The sequence below is a fragment of the Euprymna scolopes genome, chromosome 25 (assembly GCF_053919585.1).
Source record: "Euprymna scolopes isolate OS-2025 chromosome 25, ASM5391958v1, whole genome shotgun sequence".
NCBI lineage: Eukaryota > Metazoa > Mollusca > Cephalopoda > Sepiida > Sepiolidae > Euprymna > Euprymna scolopes.
This window is the reverse complement of record NC_136506.1, coordinates 57,676,773-57,696,315: the sequence shown is the minus strand read 5'-3', so window position 1 is coordinate 57,696,315 and position 19,543 is coordinate 57,676,773. Positions and strand designations below refer to the sequence as shown.

Here is a 19,543-nt window from a genome sequence, read left to right as displayed (position 1 = left end):
AGCTTCTCCCATTGTTGTGATTCCCAATTCTCTTAGCATGGCTCGATCCATTACTTGAAGGTTTTCTTTCCTCAGTTTTTCCTTCACAAAAGTTGCAGCATAGCTCTTGGCGGAATCGGCAGCAATGCCTGCTTTGAGGAAATAGTCTTCCCAATCTTCTGTCTCGAACCCTGTTCGTAGCGCCATGTTGGATTGTGTAGTGGACTTTCGGTCAGCGTTCAAGTTGTGGATAACTTGACAAAGACTAAAGTTACTTCTTATGAAAGAGGAGAACTATTTATGGCACAATGGGAGATTCCATTGTGCACACATGGGCCAGTCTATTCCTTGGATTGTGATTGGCTGAATCACCTGATTGGATATGCTTGTACATAAATACAAGCCCTCAGTCCAGCTCAATCTGATGTCTGTCTTGTGCATGAGCTGAACCCTTGGTAAGTGTTGCTGCTATTATTATTATTGTTGTTGTTGTTGTGTGTTATTGACAAACACAGTTCTTTTAATTATTCTACATCTTCCTCTAATGGGTTGAAGGTACCGGATTGACAGTTCCTGGCTGCTTTTCCGACTGGTAGTACAGAAGCCCTAACTCTTTGGTAGTGCTTAGAGCAGCTGCTCCATCAACAGTTGTAAAATATCGGGATATTCGTAGTGCCATGTCGCGCATGGAAAGGGACCTTGCACTCATCCCCAGTGGGCTTTCCTGAGGCCACAATCCTAATTGAAGAAAGGTCAGCTGATGGTCTACTTGTGATGCATGTCTGATGCTCTACATAACCTCTTGTTCAGCTTCCGCTTACCTAAACTGAAAATCTTAAAAAATATGACGACAGTACAATCTAAAAATAAGCTTAAACCAGGCTTAGGGTCAAACAAATCCAACTTGCCTCCTCCCTTGAGGCTTGCATTCACAAATATCCATGGGCTTAGAACTAATTTAGCTGATTTTGAAGCATTTCTCCTAACACATACCCAGGATATCTTAGCACTAAGTGAGACTAACCTACACTTATCCATCCCCTCAAACCACTTTAATATGCCTGGATATCTCTCACTCTGCCATAAGGACTCTGACAGACACACGCACAGACTTGGAGTTTACATTCGTAATACCCTTCCCTTGACTAGAGAAACAAACCTAGAATCGGATGATCAAGGCTTTATGTGCTTTAGACTAAACATGCAACACAATATTAGCTACTTTTACTTTCTCTACCGCTCTCCCTCGACCCAAGACTGCACCATAATAAGCAAAGTCTCTGACAGCATAGACACAGCACTCTCCCTCGACACTAGCACGCAAGTACATGTATTTGGTGACTTTAATGTCCACCACAAAAACTGGCTTGGATTCTCTACTTACACAGATGCAGCGGGCAGCACAACTCATAGCTTCTCAATATCTCATTCCCTATCACAAATTGTTACGTTTCCAACCCGTTTCTCTGACCTGGAAGAACAACATACATCACTTCTAGATCTGTTTTTGACCACAGTTCCCGATGATTGTATAACGAACACTTGGGAATGCTGATCATGCAGTGATAATGGTTGAAATCGCCCTAAACTCTAGACCCAAAACTGAAGAGCTAGTGCTCAAAACAACGAGATATTATAAAAAGGCTGACTAGGAAGCCATCAGAGATCTTATCAGAGATGCCCTATGGGGAAATATTTTTTCTCTTCCTGCTGAACAGTGCGCAAACGAGACCACCGAATGGTTCAAAACTGCAATCGAAGCGCATGTTCCCATGCGGAAATTTTATAGCAAGCCCCACTCTCCCCAATGGTTTACTTTGACTTGCGCTATTGCCATTGCTCAAAGGCAGCATGCATATTGCAGATTTATCTGACATAAGTCCAGTTCAAACAGACAGAAGTACATAGTAGCTAGAAGTAATGTTAAGAAAGAAATAGCAACAGCTAAGAGAAAATTTACTGAAACCACTAAAAACGCATTGAAGCACAAAAACTAGGAACTCGTGACTTCTGCAAAATCTACAACAGTGTAGTAAATAATGGGCAATCAACAATTCCCCTACTAACCAAAAATCACGAGGTTGTTTGCTCAGCAACCTAGACGGCTAACATGCTTGCCAGTCGGTTTGCCTCAAACTCCACACTGGACCCTTCCAACCACCCCCTACCTGAATTTCCTATGTGGACAGACACCATGCTAGACGATCTAAAAATCATCCCTGCTCAGCTGCATGCTATCATAAAAAACCTTGACACTTCAAAAGCATGTGGACCTGATCTCATCCCAGCTGTGCTATTAAAAGTGCTCAGCCAACGTAGCTCCAGTTCTCTCCAAACTCTACAACAAATGCCTTAATGAATCTTGCTTTCCGGGCTGTTGGAAAACTGCTTCTGTGGTACCAGTATTCAAGAATTCTGGCGAAAGAACTGACCCATCAAATTATCGCCCAATTAGCCTCCTCCCAATTTTTGCCAAAATATTTGAGACCATAATTAATCATGCTCTAGTCCGGCACCTTACAGATGCTAAACTTCTGACTTACAAACAATATGGATTTAGACAAGCCCGTTCCACAGCAGACATTCTAACTGTAATCTCTGAACGTATATACCATTCACTTGACAAAGCGGGGGGGGGGGGCGTAGAGCGGTAGCTCTAGATATATCTAAGGCTTTTGACAGGGTATGGCATGAGGGTCTCCTCAGGAAAATTAGATCATACGGTATCACTGGTAGAATACTTAACATAATTAAATCCTTCTTAGATAAGAGAAAAATCCAGGTTGTCCTCGACAGTCGTACATCGAAACAATGACATAAATGCGGAAATTCCCCCGGGGTCTATCCTTGGACCTCTACTGTTCCTGATATGCATAAATGACCTCCCGACAAAATTGCCTCTGAGATGGGTATATATGCTGATGACACCACACTCTATAACAGGCATGACAGGAAAACAAATGAACACATATCTAAAGAAAGGGCAGAAACACTAGAGGATGATCTCCAATCTGTAGTGGAATGGGGACAAAAATGGATGGTCAAATTCAATGCCATCAAGACTAAACTAGTTTCATTCAATAATTACAAGAAACCTTCTCTACCACCTATAGCAATGGCCAACGGCTCTTTATCTGAGAGTACATCTTTAAAACTCCTTGGCCTAACGTTCACAGGAAACATGAGTTGGAACAATTACATTGAAGGCATCACCAGAAAACTACTAACACCCGAAAGTATCTTGTACCTCTATAAGGCCACCATTCGCCCATGTATGGAGTATTACTGTCATATTTGGGCTGGTGCATCTGCTACTAGTCTCTCGCTCCTAGACAAGGTTAAAAAAAGAGTCGCCAATCTGATAGGCCCTGAACTGGCATCTAAGCTTCAGCCTGTGTCCCATCGACGAAACGTTGCATCCCTCTGCTACAAGTATTTTAATGGTGAATGCTCTGACGAACTGCAAGCACTTGTTCCCCCACGATGTGAACACCCTCGACAAACCTGACAGGCTGCTAAATCCCACCCCCACACTGTAGAGATCCCTAGATGTAAAAGATCTTTCTACTCCAGTAGTTTCTTCCCCAGAACCGCTAGACTTTGGAATTCCATTCCAGGTCCCTGCTTCCCCAACTGTACTGACGTGCAGAAGTTCAAGTGCAACGTGAACCGACATCTTGCTGCCCAAATCCCTACATAGTACCCCAGTAGTTGTTGCCTCTGATAGTAGCCCCCTACACCAAAGTGGCAATGTGCCTTGTTTGGGGTAAAAATGTAATAAAAAAAAATTTTTTTTTTAAATGGAGGTAGTTGCATGTATTGATTGGTTGGCTGTGAAAAACTCACCAGGAAGGTGAAGGGTGGTTCTAAAAACCATCTCTGCTGGTGTAGCATTCAAGTCTTCTTCGAAGTTCTAGAACAAGCAATAAATGTTTGCTCCAGTGATGTGGTTCATGCTGGCTGATAAGGTAGCTTTAAGTCGACAATGGAAGTGTTCTACCATCCTGTTAGCAGAAGGGTGATAGGCAGTTGTCGCAATGTGGGAAATGAGTATGACGGTGTACTTTTGTAGTTTGGCAGGAAATACATGCCTGAGTCCATTTACATATATCAATATTCATATTATGCCAAAAAAATGAGCTGTGAATAACTTTCCAGGATGAGTTAAATCATGAAAATGTCAAAAAACTTTCTTCCTGTAAGAGGTAGGTAAGGTCTTGGATGTGCAACAGAAATATCGCACAAGATGAACTTGTCTGAAAATGTGATGGTGTGTTTTTCAGTGGAATAGTTGAGGCTGACATAAATTCTGTTAATGACGTGTCACTTTCCTGTTTGGCTGCAATGTAATCCAAGTCTAGAGATTTCTCAAGACCGGTGAGATCACAAAAAATGGGAAAGGGTGTCAGCTATAATATTCAATTTGCCTGGTTAATATTGAATGTCGGTAGAATATTGTTACAAATCCATCTGTTGAAGTTCTCTGGGTGTATGTTTACCAATAGAATATGTAAGGGAAAATCGTGAATTGTCTCCCTTCCAACATAAAACAAATTTTTTACTATTAAGTACATGGTGAGTAGTTCTCGACCAAAAACACTGTATTTAAATTGAGGAGTGCTCAGCTTTCAGCTTAGCGGAAAAGAAAGACTGTGTCTCCACAGTTAAGACAGAGTTGATGAGTGTCCTTGATAAGTTTTCTGGTCTCTTTTTCTGACATCAAAAAATACATCAGCTAACTTTGACATATTTAACTGGTGTTAACACTAAGACAACATGTCAGCAACTGATTTTTTAAATTTAAATTCTTCACCGTTGAGTAATACTATACAAATATACTAATCACACACACACGCACACGCACACACACACATATAGATATCTCTGTATCATCAAATATATATATGTATAGGCTCATCTCATGTATATACATTAAATCTATATAAAAGCCAAGTACGTCCAAGGATGGAATACTGTTGCCATATCTGGGCAGGAGCTGCTAAAAACAGCCTATCCTGCCTTGACAGAGTACAAAATAGACTTCGTGGCTTAGTGGGAGATGCCCTTTTCTCTACCCTGCAACCTCTCTCCCACAGAAGAGACGTTGCGAGCCTATCCTTGTTTTATCATTATTTCCATGGCAGGTGCTCGTCTGAACTCCAATCTCTGGCCCCCCCTCACCAATCTTTCACGAAAAACACCCGTCTAGCCGAATCCACTGTGAAAATTTCCCCCACTCTTTATCTGTGCCTAAATCAAAACGTGGATTCCATGAACAAAGCTTCTTTCTTAGAACTGCACGCCTGTGGAACTCTGTTCCGTCTGCCTGCTTCCTACCGGACTACAACTTGGATGTCTTCAAGTCCAACGTTAACAAATTCCTAATGAACTGCCCCCTTAAGTAAACACTTCATCAAATCTCCACACTAACGTAATGTACTTGCAATAACCCTTATCCCTGAGTGGCTTCCGGGCCTTGATAAGTGGTGATCACTGTGTAAAAAAAAAAGTCATTGCACTCTCTCTTTCTATATATATATATAAAATTATGTTATCAAAGAGTAAATCTTTAGCAAAGCAAAACTAATCAAAATAAGAAAAACTCAACACTATTAAGAGGAGCAAACAATGATATTAAAATGAAAGATGAGGAATAAAAGTTTTTAGTTTGGAAATTGTGTTTTGTCCCACCTACAATCTTTTGGGTCAGCTTCAATAATCTTGATAATACACACGTTCGTTAGCATAACACGCTGTCTTTCAACTCACTAGTTGTTCCTTTTACCACTTGTTTTATGCATCTTGCATAATTTCATTTGCATAGAATTTGCATTACTCACACGTGATCGTTAAATTCAAAAGCAACATTGTCATTTTAGCTTTTATTTTTATTATTTTTTTTTACTTAAGCGAATTAACATGGCATTCATGCTAGTTAGGTAAGCCACGCTTTTCCCTATACTCCTCTCTGATCTCATGATCACAAACAGGACAAGGGGGTATTATCTATCTTTGTCGGGTACTTCTTCAAAAAGGAATAACACAGACCTCACTCTCATGTGTACTTTCATCTTCGGGCTTTCAATAGACTCCTCATCAGTTGGGAGGTTACTAGCATCAGAATCACTGTCAAGCGGATCTGAATCCAAATAGATTAGCTGCTCATTATCCTCAGAATCACTTTTGTCACTTGATAAGTGCGTTCATATTACTGGTCGAAGCTCTATGGGCTGATCACTTCAATAACGCAACATGTGTTATATTTTGTTGTGCACCTGTGACACAAATTTTTAACCAAACGATGTCTCCTCTTTCCTACTTCCCTCACGTCACCTCATGTTTGGGCCGTGGGCTAGCTTCAACACTTTTGATTGGAACACGATATCTATGTAGCATGGTAGATGGGGAAATGTCATCCTTTGGGGTGACGTTGTACTAGTAAACCACCTCCAATACTGAATAATTCTTTCTCGCTTTGATGGTCTTAACAATCCTATGACCTCGTTCTACAATTCCATTCCCACTCAGTGAGTAGGCACATCAAGACAGCCGATGTATGTCCCATTTTTTGCAAATTCTCCAAACTCTTTACTAGTAGAAGCAGTGGTGTTGTTGGTCAGTATTTCCATCGGTGGGCTTTACTCAAGGAAAATATTCTTCAACTGTCGGATAACAGTAGCTGCATCTGTCAATTGCAATAGCCGCCATATTGCAAATCTAGAGGGGCCACAGTCGATGATAGAAAATTCTCACCATTGTGGTAGGTTATGTCCATCGCTAATCTGCTCCAGTTGTTCTTCATGCTAAGTTTTCCTTTTTTCACGTGAACAGGTGCCGGATCTATTGATCAGCAGTTTCGCAGGCTTCCACAACAGATTAAGGAGTTCTTTGAACACTTGCGAGTCAACCACCCTGACAAAATATAAGGTTCGTTTCACACCTAGATATTCATTTTGATGATGGATGTCAGCCACCTGGTCCTCATCCAGTTGTTCTACTGTTGTGTAACTCCCAAGCACCAGCTCTCTTCTTTCCTTAACTAGACCCATCCTCCTGCACAGTACTTTGGTGAAATTATCTGTATGGTTGTGAAAGGACCTCATGAGTTTTACATTGACGGTCAATCCATATTCTTTCACAAGCGATTGCAGGGTTCCTAATTGTTGCCTAATGAACATCTCCACTGCTTTCGTGTTCACACATGCTTTTTCCAGTTAAGTGTCCAACATCCACTGGTGCACACATGCTAAATCAGTGACCAATGTAACACTGTTGCTTCCCACTGAAGGGCTAAATTTACTCCTTTGAGTGCAGCATCGAGTTCAGCTAGATTGATGTGCTAAGCATCGTTAGTTGGATGTAGCCAATACACATCCTCAGTAACCGTTCTATTTGTTTCCAATGCCACGCCTGTGGCTATGCAACTCGCATCCACCCAAACTGTAATTTCTTTAGTGTCCATACATCAGTCTCCTCTAATGGGATCCACTTCTGATACTTTGCTCAAAGTTTCTGCCAATATGTGACAGAGAGACATGCTTTTAATTCTGTTCTCTAGCCCTTTATTACTGTAGTTACTAGGCACTTAATAAGTGCAACTGCCACCCTGAGCCAACCACATGCGGGGAACTGACCAGTGAGTTTCCCATGGAGAGAAAATACATATCATTATCAGAGATTTCCAGAATTGGACTTTCTTATTTCCATTGAAGAGTAACACCTTTTCGTATACTTGCGAGCCTAGAACTCTGGATCTATCTCAGTCATACTGAATCCTTGGAAACCAAACCATAGTCTAAAAATGTTATTGTACATGCGATGCAGGAAGTACACTTTCATTAATGAAAATATCATCAACATATGTTGATGTGGTGCTTTTCATTGCATAGTCTTGAGATACGGGAGCGGCTATAAAAATCTTCATAACAAGTGGCGCCACATTCAGTCCAAATCCTAACTGTGTTAGACAGAAGCAATGACCTTTGAAAATAACTATTTGAAACGACCATAACGCGTTGTCAACATGGATTTGAAGATATGCATTTTGCAGATCTATAAGCGACACACTGACTCCTTGTCTCCACCAGTTTCTTAGTTTCTGCATCTTTTGCATTGGCAGTGAAACCATCTTTTGCATTAGCAGTGAAACCATCTTTTGCATTGGCAGTGAAACCATCTTTTGCATTGGCAGTGAAACCATCTTTTGCATTGGCAGTGAAACCATCTTTTGCATTGGCAGTGAAACCATCTTTTGCATTAGCAGTGAAACCATCTTTTGCATTTCTAGTTAAACAACCTTTTGCATTGGTAGTACAACCATCTTTTGCATTGGTAGTGAAACCATGTTTGCATTTCAATTTAAACCACCTTTTGCATTGGTAGTGAAACCATGTTTTGAATTGGTGGAAGTGAAACATGCTTTTGCATTGGTAGTGAAACCATCTTTTGCATTGGTAGTAAAACTATATTTTGCATTGTTAGTGAAACCATCTTTTGCATTGGTAGTGAAAACATGTGTTGCATTGGTAATAAACAAATTTTTTGCCTTTGTAATGAAACCATGTTTTGCATTGGTAGTGAAACCAATATTTTTGCATTGCTAGTGAAGCAATTTTTTGCATTTGTGGTGAAACAATGTTTTGCATTGGTAGTGAAACCATGTTTTGCATAGGTAGTGAAACCATGTTTTGCATTGGTAGTGAAACCATCTTTTGCATAGGTGGTGAAACAATGTTTGACATTGGTAGGGAAACCATGTTTGACATTGGTAGGGAAACCATGTTTTGCATTGGTAGGGAAACCATCTTTTGCATTGGCAGTGAAACCATGTTTTGCATTGGTAATTTAACCATGTTTTGCATTGGTAGTGAAACCATGTTTGGCATTCGTGGTGAAACCATGTTTTGCATTGGTAGTCAAAACATGTTTTGGATTGGTGGTGAAACCAGGTTTTGATTTGGTGGCTAAAACATGTTTTGCATTGGTAGTGAAACCATGTTTTGCATTCATAGTGAAACCATCTTTTGCATTGGTAGTGGAACTACCTTTTGCATAGGTGGTGAAACCGTATTTGGCATTGGAAGTGAAACCATGTTTTGCATTCTTAATGAAACCATATTTTGCATTGGTGGAGAAACGATGTTTGGCATTGGTGGTTAAACCATGTTTTGCGCTGGTGGTTAAACCATGTTTTGCATTGGTAGTGAAACCATGTTTTTCATTGGTAGTTAACCCATGTTTTGCATTGGTAGTGAAACCATCTTTTGAATTGGTAGTGAAACCATGTTTTATAGTGGTGGTGAAACCATGTTTGGCATTGGTAGTGAAACCATGTTGTTCCTTGGAAACCATGTTCGCATTAGTAGTGAAACTGTGTTTTGCATTGGTAGTGAAACCAATTTTTTGCATTGGAAGTGAAACCATCCTTTGCATTGGTAGTGAAACCATGTTTTGCATTGGTAATGAAACCATATTTTAACTAGCTGGTGAAACCATGTTTGACATTGGTAGTTAAACAATATTTTGCATTGATTGTAAAACCATGTTCTGCATTAGTAGTTAAACCATGTTTTGCATTGGAGGTAAAACTATGTTTTGCATTGGTGGTTAAACGATATTTGGCATTGGTAATGAAACCATCTTTTGAATTGGTAATGAAACCATGTTTAGCATATGTAGTAAAACTATGTTTTGCATTGTGAGTGAAACCAGGTTTTGCATTGGTGGTGAAACCATTTTTGGCATTGTTGATTAAACCATGTTTTGCATTGGTGGTTTAACCATATTTAGCATTGGTTGTTAAAACCTGTTGTGCATTGGCAGTGAAAACATGTTTTGCATTGGTAGTGAAACCATGTTTTGCATTAGTAGTCAAACCATGTTTTTCATTGGTACTAAAACCATGTGTTGCATTGGTAGTGAAACCATCTTTTGCATGTGTTGCATTTTGTTGCATTGTTCGTGACACCATCTTTTGCATTGGTAGTTAGACCATGTTTTGGATTGGTGGTGAAAGCAGGTTTTGGTTTAGTGGTTTTGCATTGGTGATGAAACCGATATTTTTGCATTGTTAGTGAAGTCATTTTTTGCATTCGTTGTGAAACCATGTACTGCATTGATAGTGAAAACATGTTTTGCATTGGTGGTCAAACCATGTTTTGCATTGGTAGTTTTACCATGGTTTGCATTGGTTGTGAAACCATGTTTTGCATTAGTAGTGAAACGATGTTTGGCATTGGTAGTGAAACCATGTTTTGCATTGGTAGTGAAACCATGTTTAGCATTGGTAGTGAAACCATGTTTTGCATTAGTAGTGAAACGATGTTTAGCACTGGTAATCAAACCATGTTTTTGAATTGGTGGTGAAACCAGGTTTTGATTTCGCGGTTAAACCCTGTTTTGCATTGGTAGTGAAACCATGTTTTGCATTGGTAGTGACACCATGTTTTGCATTGGTTGTTAAACTGATATTTTTGCATTTCTAATGAAACAATGTTTTGCATTCGTGATTAAACCATGTCTTTGCATTGGATGTAAAACCATGTTTAGCATTGTTTGTTAACCCATGTTTTGCATTGTTAATGAAACCATTGTGTGCGTTGCTAGTAAAACCATGTTTTTCATTTGTAGTGAAACCATGTTTTGCATTGGTTGTTAAACCATGTTTTGCGTTGGTAGTGAAACCATGTTTTTCATTGGTGGTGAAATCAGGTTTTGCATTGGTAGTGAAACCATGTTTGGCCTTGGTAGTCAAACCATGTTTTTCCTTGGTAGTCAAACCATGTTTTTGATTGGTGGTGAAACCAGGTTTTGATTTCGTGGTTAAACCCTGGTTGTCATTGGTAGTGAAACCATGTTTTGCATTATTAGTGAAACCATGTTTTGCATTGTTTGTTAAACTGATATTTTTGCATAGCTAATGAAACAATGTTTTGCATTCTTTATTAAACCATGTTTTGCATTGGATGTTAAACCATGTTTTGCATTGGTTGGTAAATCATTTTTTTCATTGTGGGTGAAACCATGTTTTGCATTGGTAGTGAAAACATGTTTTGCATTGGTTCTGAAACCATCTTTTGTATTGGTAGTGAAACCATGTTTTGCATTCGTCGTTAAACCATGTTTTGCATTGTTAGTGAAACAATCTTTCGCATTGGTAGTTAAACGATGTTTGGCATTTGTAATGAAACCATGTGTTGCATTCGTGGTTAAAACATGTTTTGCATTGGTAGTGAAACCGTATTTTGCATTGGTAGTGAAACCATGTTTTGCATTGGTAGTGTAACCATGTTTTGCATTGGTAGTGAAACCATATTTTGCATTGGTAGTGAAACCATGTTTTGCATTGGTAGTGTAACCATGTTTTGCATTGGTAGTGAAACCATGTTTTCCGTTGGTAGTCAAACCAAGTTTTTCCATTGTTTCTGAAATCATCTTTTGCATTGGTAGTGTTATATTGGTTTTGTAAGTTAACTTTGTTGTTACTGTGACATTTTCATACTTCGCTAGCGTTTTCATATTTGTTTATGTTTTGGAGACTAATGGGAAACAAGCTCAGCATCGGTGCAGACATATGGGTGTCTTGCTTTCATTACTTACTTTACCTCACTATTTATTGTTGTATATGTACATTGTTCATATGTTACTGTCTTTACAATATGTCTCAGGAGCATTATGTTCTTTTGTATTGCAGGCTGTACCTTGGGTTTAAGTTGAGTAAAACTTGGTCTGCACAACCAAGTTTCCTTACCCTACAACAATTTACTCAACTTACGACCAACCATGGAGAAAGTGCTCCAGCCCACGCACTTAGAAATCGACCCCAGCGCTCCATCAGCAGCGAAGGAGTGGCGCCACTGGTACAGAACCTTCAAGAACTTCATTGAGGATTTCGGGGACAAGGCTCCAGATACGTTCCAGACGTTGGTCAACTGTGTGACCCATAATGTATTTGAGTACATTGAAGACTGTGAAGAGTATGATTCTGCTATCTCTACTCTGCAAAAATTATATTGGATAAACTCCCAATGAAATCTTTGCTAGACACCTCTTAGCAACTAGACAGCAGAAGCCGGGTCAATCCCTTGACGAGTTTCTCAGAGAACTCTGTAAGTTAAGCAAGGATTGTAACTTTAAGGTTGTGAGTGCAGAAAAGTACCGTGAGGAATCAATTCGCGATGGCATTGCCTCACCCCTGATATGCCAACGCCTCCTTGAAAGTGACACTCTTGATCTGCAGGCTGCTTGCAACAGAGCCCACACACTAGATCTGGCTCAGCGTAAGTGTGATGCATCTGATGTTGCTGTTTCTGCAGTACTCAACCAGGGAGGCAGACCTGTTGCTTTTATGTCCAGGACACTACAAGGGAGTGAGCTGCATTACCACATAGTCGAAAAGGAGGCTACTGCTATTATTGAAGCAGTAAGGAAATGGAGCCACTTCTTAGCACGTCGTCACTTCAACCTTGTGACTGATCAACGTTCTGTGGCATTCATGCTTGACTGTAGAAAACGTACCAAGATTAAGAATAGCAAGATCCAAGAATGGATACTGGAGCTTGCAGCCTTCAGTTATACTATAAGATATTGACCAGGGAAGGAAAATGTGGTGCCAGATACTCTCACTCGAGCATTTTGTTGTTCAGCTTTTACATCATCAACCCTCACAGATCTTCATAATGGACTATGTCATCCACGGATAACCAAACTGCTGCATTTTGTGAACAAAAAATCTCCCCTTTTCCACAGAGGAACTGAAGAGTACTTGTGCTTCCTGCAAGATCTGTGCAGACTTAAAACCTCGGTTTTACAATCCTGCAGAAGGGAGGCTAATAAAAACAACACAACCGATGGAGCGGCTCAGCATTGACTTCAAGGGACCGTTACCTACTGCTTCACGTAATCCTTATATGCTGACAGTGGTTGATGAGTATTCACGCTTCCCCTTCGCATTCCCTTGTCCTAATATGAACACTTCGACAGTGATAAAATGTCTGGAGCAGATCTTTACTCTTCGTGGAATGCCACACTACATTCATTCTGACCAAGGGACTTCCTTCATGTCTATGGACCTAAAAGACTACCTTTCGCAAAGGGGAGTTGCAACCAGTCGCACGACCCCATACCACCCCACAGGCAACACTCAAGTGGAACAATATAATGGCATAGTTTGGAAATCTGTCAAATTAGCTCTCAAGTCCCGTAACTTGCCTGATATTCACTCTTCCAGATGTGCTGCACTCTTTAAGATCACTCTTATGTACCTCTACCAACACCACGCCACATGAAAGGTTCTTTACATTTCAACGGCGTTCGACTCATGGAAACTCTTTGCCCATTTGGTTAATGACACCTGGTACTGTGTTGCTGTGACAGTTTGTAAGAAGCAGCAAGAATGAACCTCTTGTGGATCAGGTTGAACTTCTTGACTGCAATCCCACCTATGCCACCATCAGGTACTCTGAGGGGCGAGAGTCTACGGTATCTGTCCGTGATCTAGCCCCCAGTGTACTGACACCTCAACTATTCAAGGAACTTACCTTAAGGAACCTGGACAGACTCATCTAACACCTGTGGTACCTAACGTAGAGGATCAGACAGCCTCAGTGCAGGAGGAGACTGCTGCTGAGAAGGTACAATACTTGAACTGTGAAAATGACACTCCATGTGAAACAAGGAAATCTACTCGTATCTCAAAACCTCCTATACGCTATGGCTGGGACTAAATCAGGTGTATAGATGTCTTTGGCTGAGAGGAGGGGTGATGTGTACATGTGTTTGTGTATATTATTAATTCTGTTCTAGTTTGTCTAAGGTCTGCTGTGTCAGCGCATACCTACAGTGCAATCATTTTCTTTCTAGGAGGGAAGAATGTTATATTGGTTTTGTAGGTTAACTTTGTTGTTACTGTGACATTTTCATACTTCGCTAGCGTTTTCATATTTGTTTATGTTTTGGAGACTGGCAGGAAACAACTCAGCATCGGTGCAGACATATGAGTGTCTTGCTTTCATTACTTACTTTACCTCACTATTTATTGTTGTATATGTACATTGTTCATATGTCACTGTCTTTACAATATGTCTCAGGAGCGTTATGTTCTTTTGTATTGCAGGCTGTACCTTGCATTTAAGTTGAGTAAAACTTGGTCTGCACAACCAAGTTTCCTTACCCTACAACAATTTACAATGTTTTGCATTGGTAGTAAGACCGTCTTTTGCATTTGTAGTTAAACAATATTTTCCATTGGTAGTGAAACTGTGTTTTGCATTTGTAGTGAAACAAGGGTTTGCATTAGTGGGAAAACCATCTTTTGCATTGGTAGTGAAACCATCTTTTCCATTGCTAGTGAAACCATGTTTTGCTCTGGTAGTGAAAACATGTTTTGCATTGGTGGTGAACCCATGTTTTGCATTGGTAGTGAAACCATCTTTTGCATTGTTAGGGAAACAATGTTTTGCATTAGTAGTTAAACCATCTTTTGCATTGGTAGTTAAACACTGTTTCGCATTTGCTGTGAAACCCTGTTTTGCATTGGTAGTGAAACCATGTTTTGCATTAGTAGTAAAACCATTATTTTGTATTGGTAGTGAAACCATCTTTTGCATTGGTAGTGAAACCATGTTTTGAATTGGTAGTGAAACCATTTTTTGCATTTGTAGTGACACCATGTTTTGCATTGCTGTGAGAACATGTTTTGCATTGCTAGTTTGAACATGTTTTGCATTGGTAGTGAAACCATGTTTTGAATTGGTAGTGAAACCATTTTTTGCATTGGAAGTGAAACCATGTTTGGAATTGGTAGTGAAACCATTTTTTGCATTTGTAGTGACACCATGTTTTGCATTGCTAGTGAGAACATGTTTTGCATTGCTAGTTAGAACATGTTTTGCATTGGTAGTGAACCCATGTTTTGCATTGTTAGTGAAACCATGTTTTGCATTGTTACTGAAACCATTGTTTGCATTTGTAGTGAAACCATGTTTTGCATTGGTAGTGAAACCATGTTTTGCATTGATAGTTAAAACATTTTTGCCTTGGTAGTGAAACCATCTTTTGCATTGGTAGTGAAAACATATATCCATTTATAGTGAAACCATGTTTTGCGTTGGTAGTGAAACAATGCTTTGCATTGGTACTAAAACCATCTTTTGCATTGGTAGTTTAACCATCTTTTACATTGGTCGTGACGCCATGTTTTTCATTGGTAGTTAAACCATCTTTTCTATTGGTAGGTAAACCATGTTTTATATTGGTAGTGAAACCATGTTTTGCATTGGTAGTGAAACCATGTTTGGCATTTGTAGTGAAAGAAAGTTTTGCATTAGTAGTGAAAACATTTTTTGCGTTGGTATTTGAACCAACTTTTGCATTGGTAGGCAAACCATGTTTTGCATTGGTAGTGAAACAATCTTTGGTATTGGTAGTGAAACCTTCTTTCGCATTGGTAGTGAAACCATGTTTTGCATTGGTAGTGAAACCATGTTTTGCATTGATAGTTAAACCAGGTTTGCTTTGATAGTGAAACCATGTTTTGCATTGGTAGTGAAACCATGTTTTGCATTGATAGTGAAACCATTTTTTGCATTGATAGTGAAACCATCTTTTGCATTTCTGTAAAACGATCTATTGCATTGGTAGTGAAAACATATTTTGCATTTATAATTAAACCATGTGTGGCATTGGTAGTTAAACCATCTTTTGCATTTGTAGTGAAACCATATCTTGTATTGTTTGTGAAGTATAATGGGGGGGGGTCACCTCAAATACACAAACGGAATGTTCAAGAAAGATTATCGCTACAGTCCTCTGTCTCTACTCTCGTTGCCTTCCATAGGGCCTTCTCTCCTGGCTGATCGGAAATAATCCCCCAGCACCGAGAAATGAACATCGTTTTATAATTTCCATCTTAACACACACACGAGATTATGCAAGAACGGACGAAATAAAAATGCTGGCCGCCATGTTTGTTTTTCCTTTTCTTCGCCTGAACTCACTCGCTGAGCACCAACAGTAAGACTTCTCTTTCTTGCTTCTAACCATATACCTCCCTGATCTCAAGATCACATTTCATAGTCTCTCATCCCCTGTGGCGGTCGCCTCTCTCTACTTGTCCTCTGAGGTGTCTCGTCCTCCTCCTGTGGCTGCACACTCCCCTCCACTGCTTCGCCCTCAACTGGTCTGACATCGAGAATGTGCCTCAGGACTCCTCCCACCACAATGTTGTTACTAGTGTTCCTCCCAGTCACGCGACCTCTACTCCATTGTGTGGTGCAGCGCGCCCTCGGTGGCTTCACCCATACCTTGTCCCCGAGTTTAATTGTCCCTGTGGCCTCTACTTCTCGGCTTGCCGGCTCCACCCTGGGATGTCTCCAGGAATATGCAAACATTGACAGTTGCGGGACCGTCTCTGGTACTTGTCCCAGTTTAGGCGACATGTTATACCAGAAGACGGCTTGCTCAGGTGAGGTGCCTCCCCTTTCCGCAACTGCTTTTATGGTGCGGTGGTTTCTCTCCACGATCCTGTTGCCACTAGGTCTGTAGGCAGCTCTGAAAAATTGTTGGATCTTCCATTTCTTCAGTACTTCTGTCACTGTTACTGACTTGAACACAGTCCCGTTGTCGGTTAACAACTCTTCCACAGGGCCTCGCTCCAAAAACACCTCATCAAGGATTGCCGCTATTTCATTACCTGTTCCTCCACGTAGCTTCTTCCATAGGGCAAATCGCCCAGGCCCACAGTCAATCATGGTCAGGTAAAGTCCACCCCTGTATTGGGTGACATCGCATGCCAGTCACTCCCAGGTCCCACTCACCTCCAATTGGCCAGCTTCATGCATGCTTGGAGCAGGATCAATCGACTGACATCTGTCGCATGTCCTGACCACTTGCCTCACTTGCTCCTTGGTGATCCTCGGGTCGACTTTTTTCACTAAGTACCAAGTCCTCTCTACCCCCATATGGTGCAAATTGTGCAGTTCTCGCACGCCAACATCATCTAGATCCGATGCAGCAACAACATCTTTCTTTGGCAACAGCCAACTCTTCTTCACTCTCGTGAGAGCATCTGCTCGGTTCTTTTCAGAAGCCACCATGTCTACGCGAAGCTTCAAACAAAACTCTTGCATCAGCTCAGCCAGCACCCCAAGCCTGCGCTTCACTAACATCTCCGCAGCCCCTTTCGTTTTTATCCTTTTTTGGCTTGAAATGAGAGACTTTAGCCAAGCAAACACCGTGGCAGAGTCTGTTTTGATGCAGATGTCACGTAGTCCCCATTTCAAGGCTAGATTGACTCCTTTTATTGTCGCGTGTAATTCCGCCACATTGATGTGGCTGACGTCATTCTTTTTCCTCAACCAGGCTGCATCTTCTGCAACTACTCCTCCAATTTCCAAAACGACCCCTGTTGCAATGCTGCTCGCATCGCACCACATGACTCCATCCAATGTTCGCGGTACGTTCCAGGTTCCCCGGACTGGGTCTTGCCATTCTGCTTCTTTCAGGAGCTCTTCCATCATGGCGACCGTTCTTTCTCCCACCTTATCATTCCATCCTCGTCCTTCAGTGTGTCTCTTTATGTAGCTGCATGCTGGTCTAAGCCAGCTAGCAACGGGGTAATGTCTGATCAACTTTCCGCATATGGAAAAAAGTTTACGTCTGTTGAGCTCCTGCTTCAGTTGTGGGATCTCGTTTCCCTCTGCGAAACTCTAGACCGCCTGACGCACCTCGTTTCAGTTTTAGGCCCAAAGCAGCCCCTCCGTCTAATTTTTCTGGCTCTTTGGCGACCAACCCGAACCTCTTCAAATGAGCCACCACCTCCTTGACAGTTACCACAGTTTCATTCACCAGAATGTCGTCTATGTATGAGCTCACTACCCCATCTCCCTTTCCCATTGTCTCCAGAATCTTCCTGGGGATAGTTGACATAATCTTGGGTGCCGAATTTAACCCGAACCCCACTCGTGTAAGGCAGTAGATTTTGCCTTTGTACTTGACTAACTGATATTTCCAGAGCTTCTTGGCAACATGGAGTTGCAAATAGTCAGATTTTAGATCTACCAACGTAGATGCGCCATTCATCTGCCTCCATTCCCTAATGGTCTCACTGCACACATCTACGGTGTCGCCTCCCGTATGGCACTTAACATGGCCGTTCAGCTCTTGGAAATCCAGGACCGGTCTTAAATGGCCATCATCGGCAAAATGCCATACTCCACATCATCCGTCCAAGGCATCAGTATCCCCTCCTCAATCCATCGGTCGACTTCCTGCTCAAACTCCTTTCTCGCCCCTCCTCTAAGCGAATTTGTGTAGCACGCCACCCTGTTTATCAGCGATGGCGCTTGATGTTTCCATGCCCACTCCACCGTCCACCACTCTCCATTGAATTCGTCTCGGAAGTCCTGATCTTTGATCGACAATTTTCTTTCCTCCCCGGCCTTGTTGATCCCTCTGAGGGCGTTCTCCATCACCGCGCACTCATTCGTCCGAACCTCACATTGTCACATGTGATGGTAACACCTCCAAGGCGGCATATAACATCCATTCCAATGATGGCTTGGACGCCAGGCACCAGGCGATCAGTGACAATTGCATGGACCCTCATCTGACGTTCAGCAATATCAGTAGTGACGGTCTTCCTCCCTCGACACTTCACTCGCGACCCATCGAATGCCACTACTTCACCCTTCCCTTTCCATCTTCCGACCAGGGTAGTGTGCACCATGGTAGTGGTGAAGCCAGTGTCAATCAGGGCGATAGCTTCCCGTCCTTCCACCACAATCTTCTGTTTGGGCATCTGCTGCGGGTGCGCCTCTATTCTCGAATCAGGGCGGCCGCTGACGCGTCGGCCTCCCCTCACCAGTTTCCCGAACTTGTGCATTTTACCACTAAATGGCCTCTCCGATTGCATTTGTAACACACTGTCTGTTGCATGAACTTCCTGCAGTCTCTTCTCATGTGTGGTCCCCTGCATTCGAAGCATGCAATCCCCGGGTTTGGCAGATTCCTGCCCGCAGCCTGCTGTACCGTTGCTGTCGTTCCTCCAGGCTCCGTGGGCTGGGTGCTCACCAAGATTTTTGCAGTTTTAAGCAGCTCACTCACATCCAGCATCTCCACTCCCGGTACCGGCTGCAACCTTTTCAATATCCCTTCCGGGAAGCCGGTAACGAAAGTCATCTTGACTACGTGACTCGTGGCATGTCCCCTGATGCCTGACAACTCAACCAATCTCCTTATCTCATTCGCATAGACATCAACGGATTCATCAGTCCACCTTTTCTCTTTCAACTTATTAAAGGCCTCGAAAGGCCCCTCTGTAAAAACGTCGATCAGTCGACCCTTGATGGCGTCTGCGTCACCCTGTTCCCGCTCGCTGAGCTCCAAATAGAGGGCCAGTGCGTCCCCTTCTAGAAACACTGGTATTACTGCAGCCACATCATCCAGCTTCTGAATCTTTGCTACAAGGTCCACTTTTTTAAGCCACGCCACCACATCACCGTCGCCATTAAAAGGCTTAATCATGTTGCTTAAGCCTGCGTTGGCCATCGCCGAAATAGCTTGAAGT

General features: G+C 41.8%; 1 protein-coding gene across 1 annotated transcript; it reads left to right on the top strand.

Moving 5' to 3' along the window:
• The first annotated feature begins 2,639 nt into the window (after positions 1–2,639).
• LOC145247361 (uncharacterized protein YagA-like) lies at positions 2,640–15,941 on the top strand. The gene is made up of 2 exons (XM_080109041.1): positions 2,640–6,906; positions 11,672–15,941. Exon 2 carries the CDS (start codon positions 12,828–12,830, stop codon positions 13,263–13,265), a length of 438 nt encoding a protein of 145 aa, XP_079965167.1. The 5' UTR covers positions 2,640–6,906; positions 11,672–12,827; the 3' UTR covers positions 13,266–15,941.
• Positions 15,942–19,543: the final 3,602 nt, after the last annotated feature.

What these genes read in the sequence shown, in the direction of transcription:
- LOC145247361 (XM_080109041.1), top strand. Translation starts at nt 12,828, where the DNA reads ATGGAGCGGCTCAGCATTGACTTCAAGGGACCGTTACCTACTGCTTCA.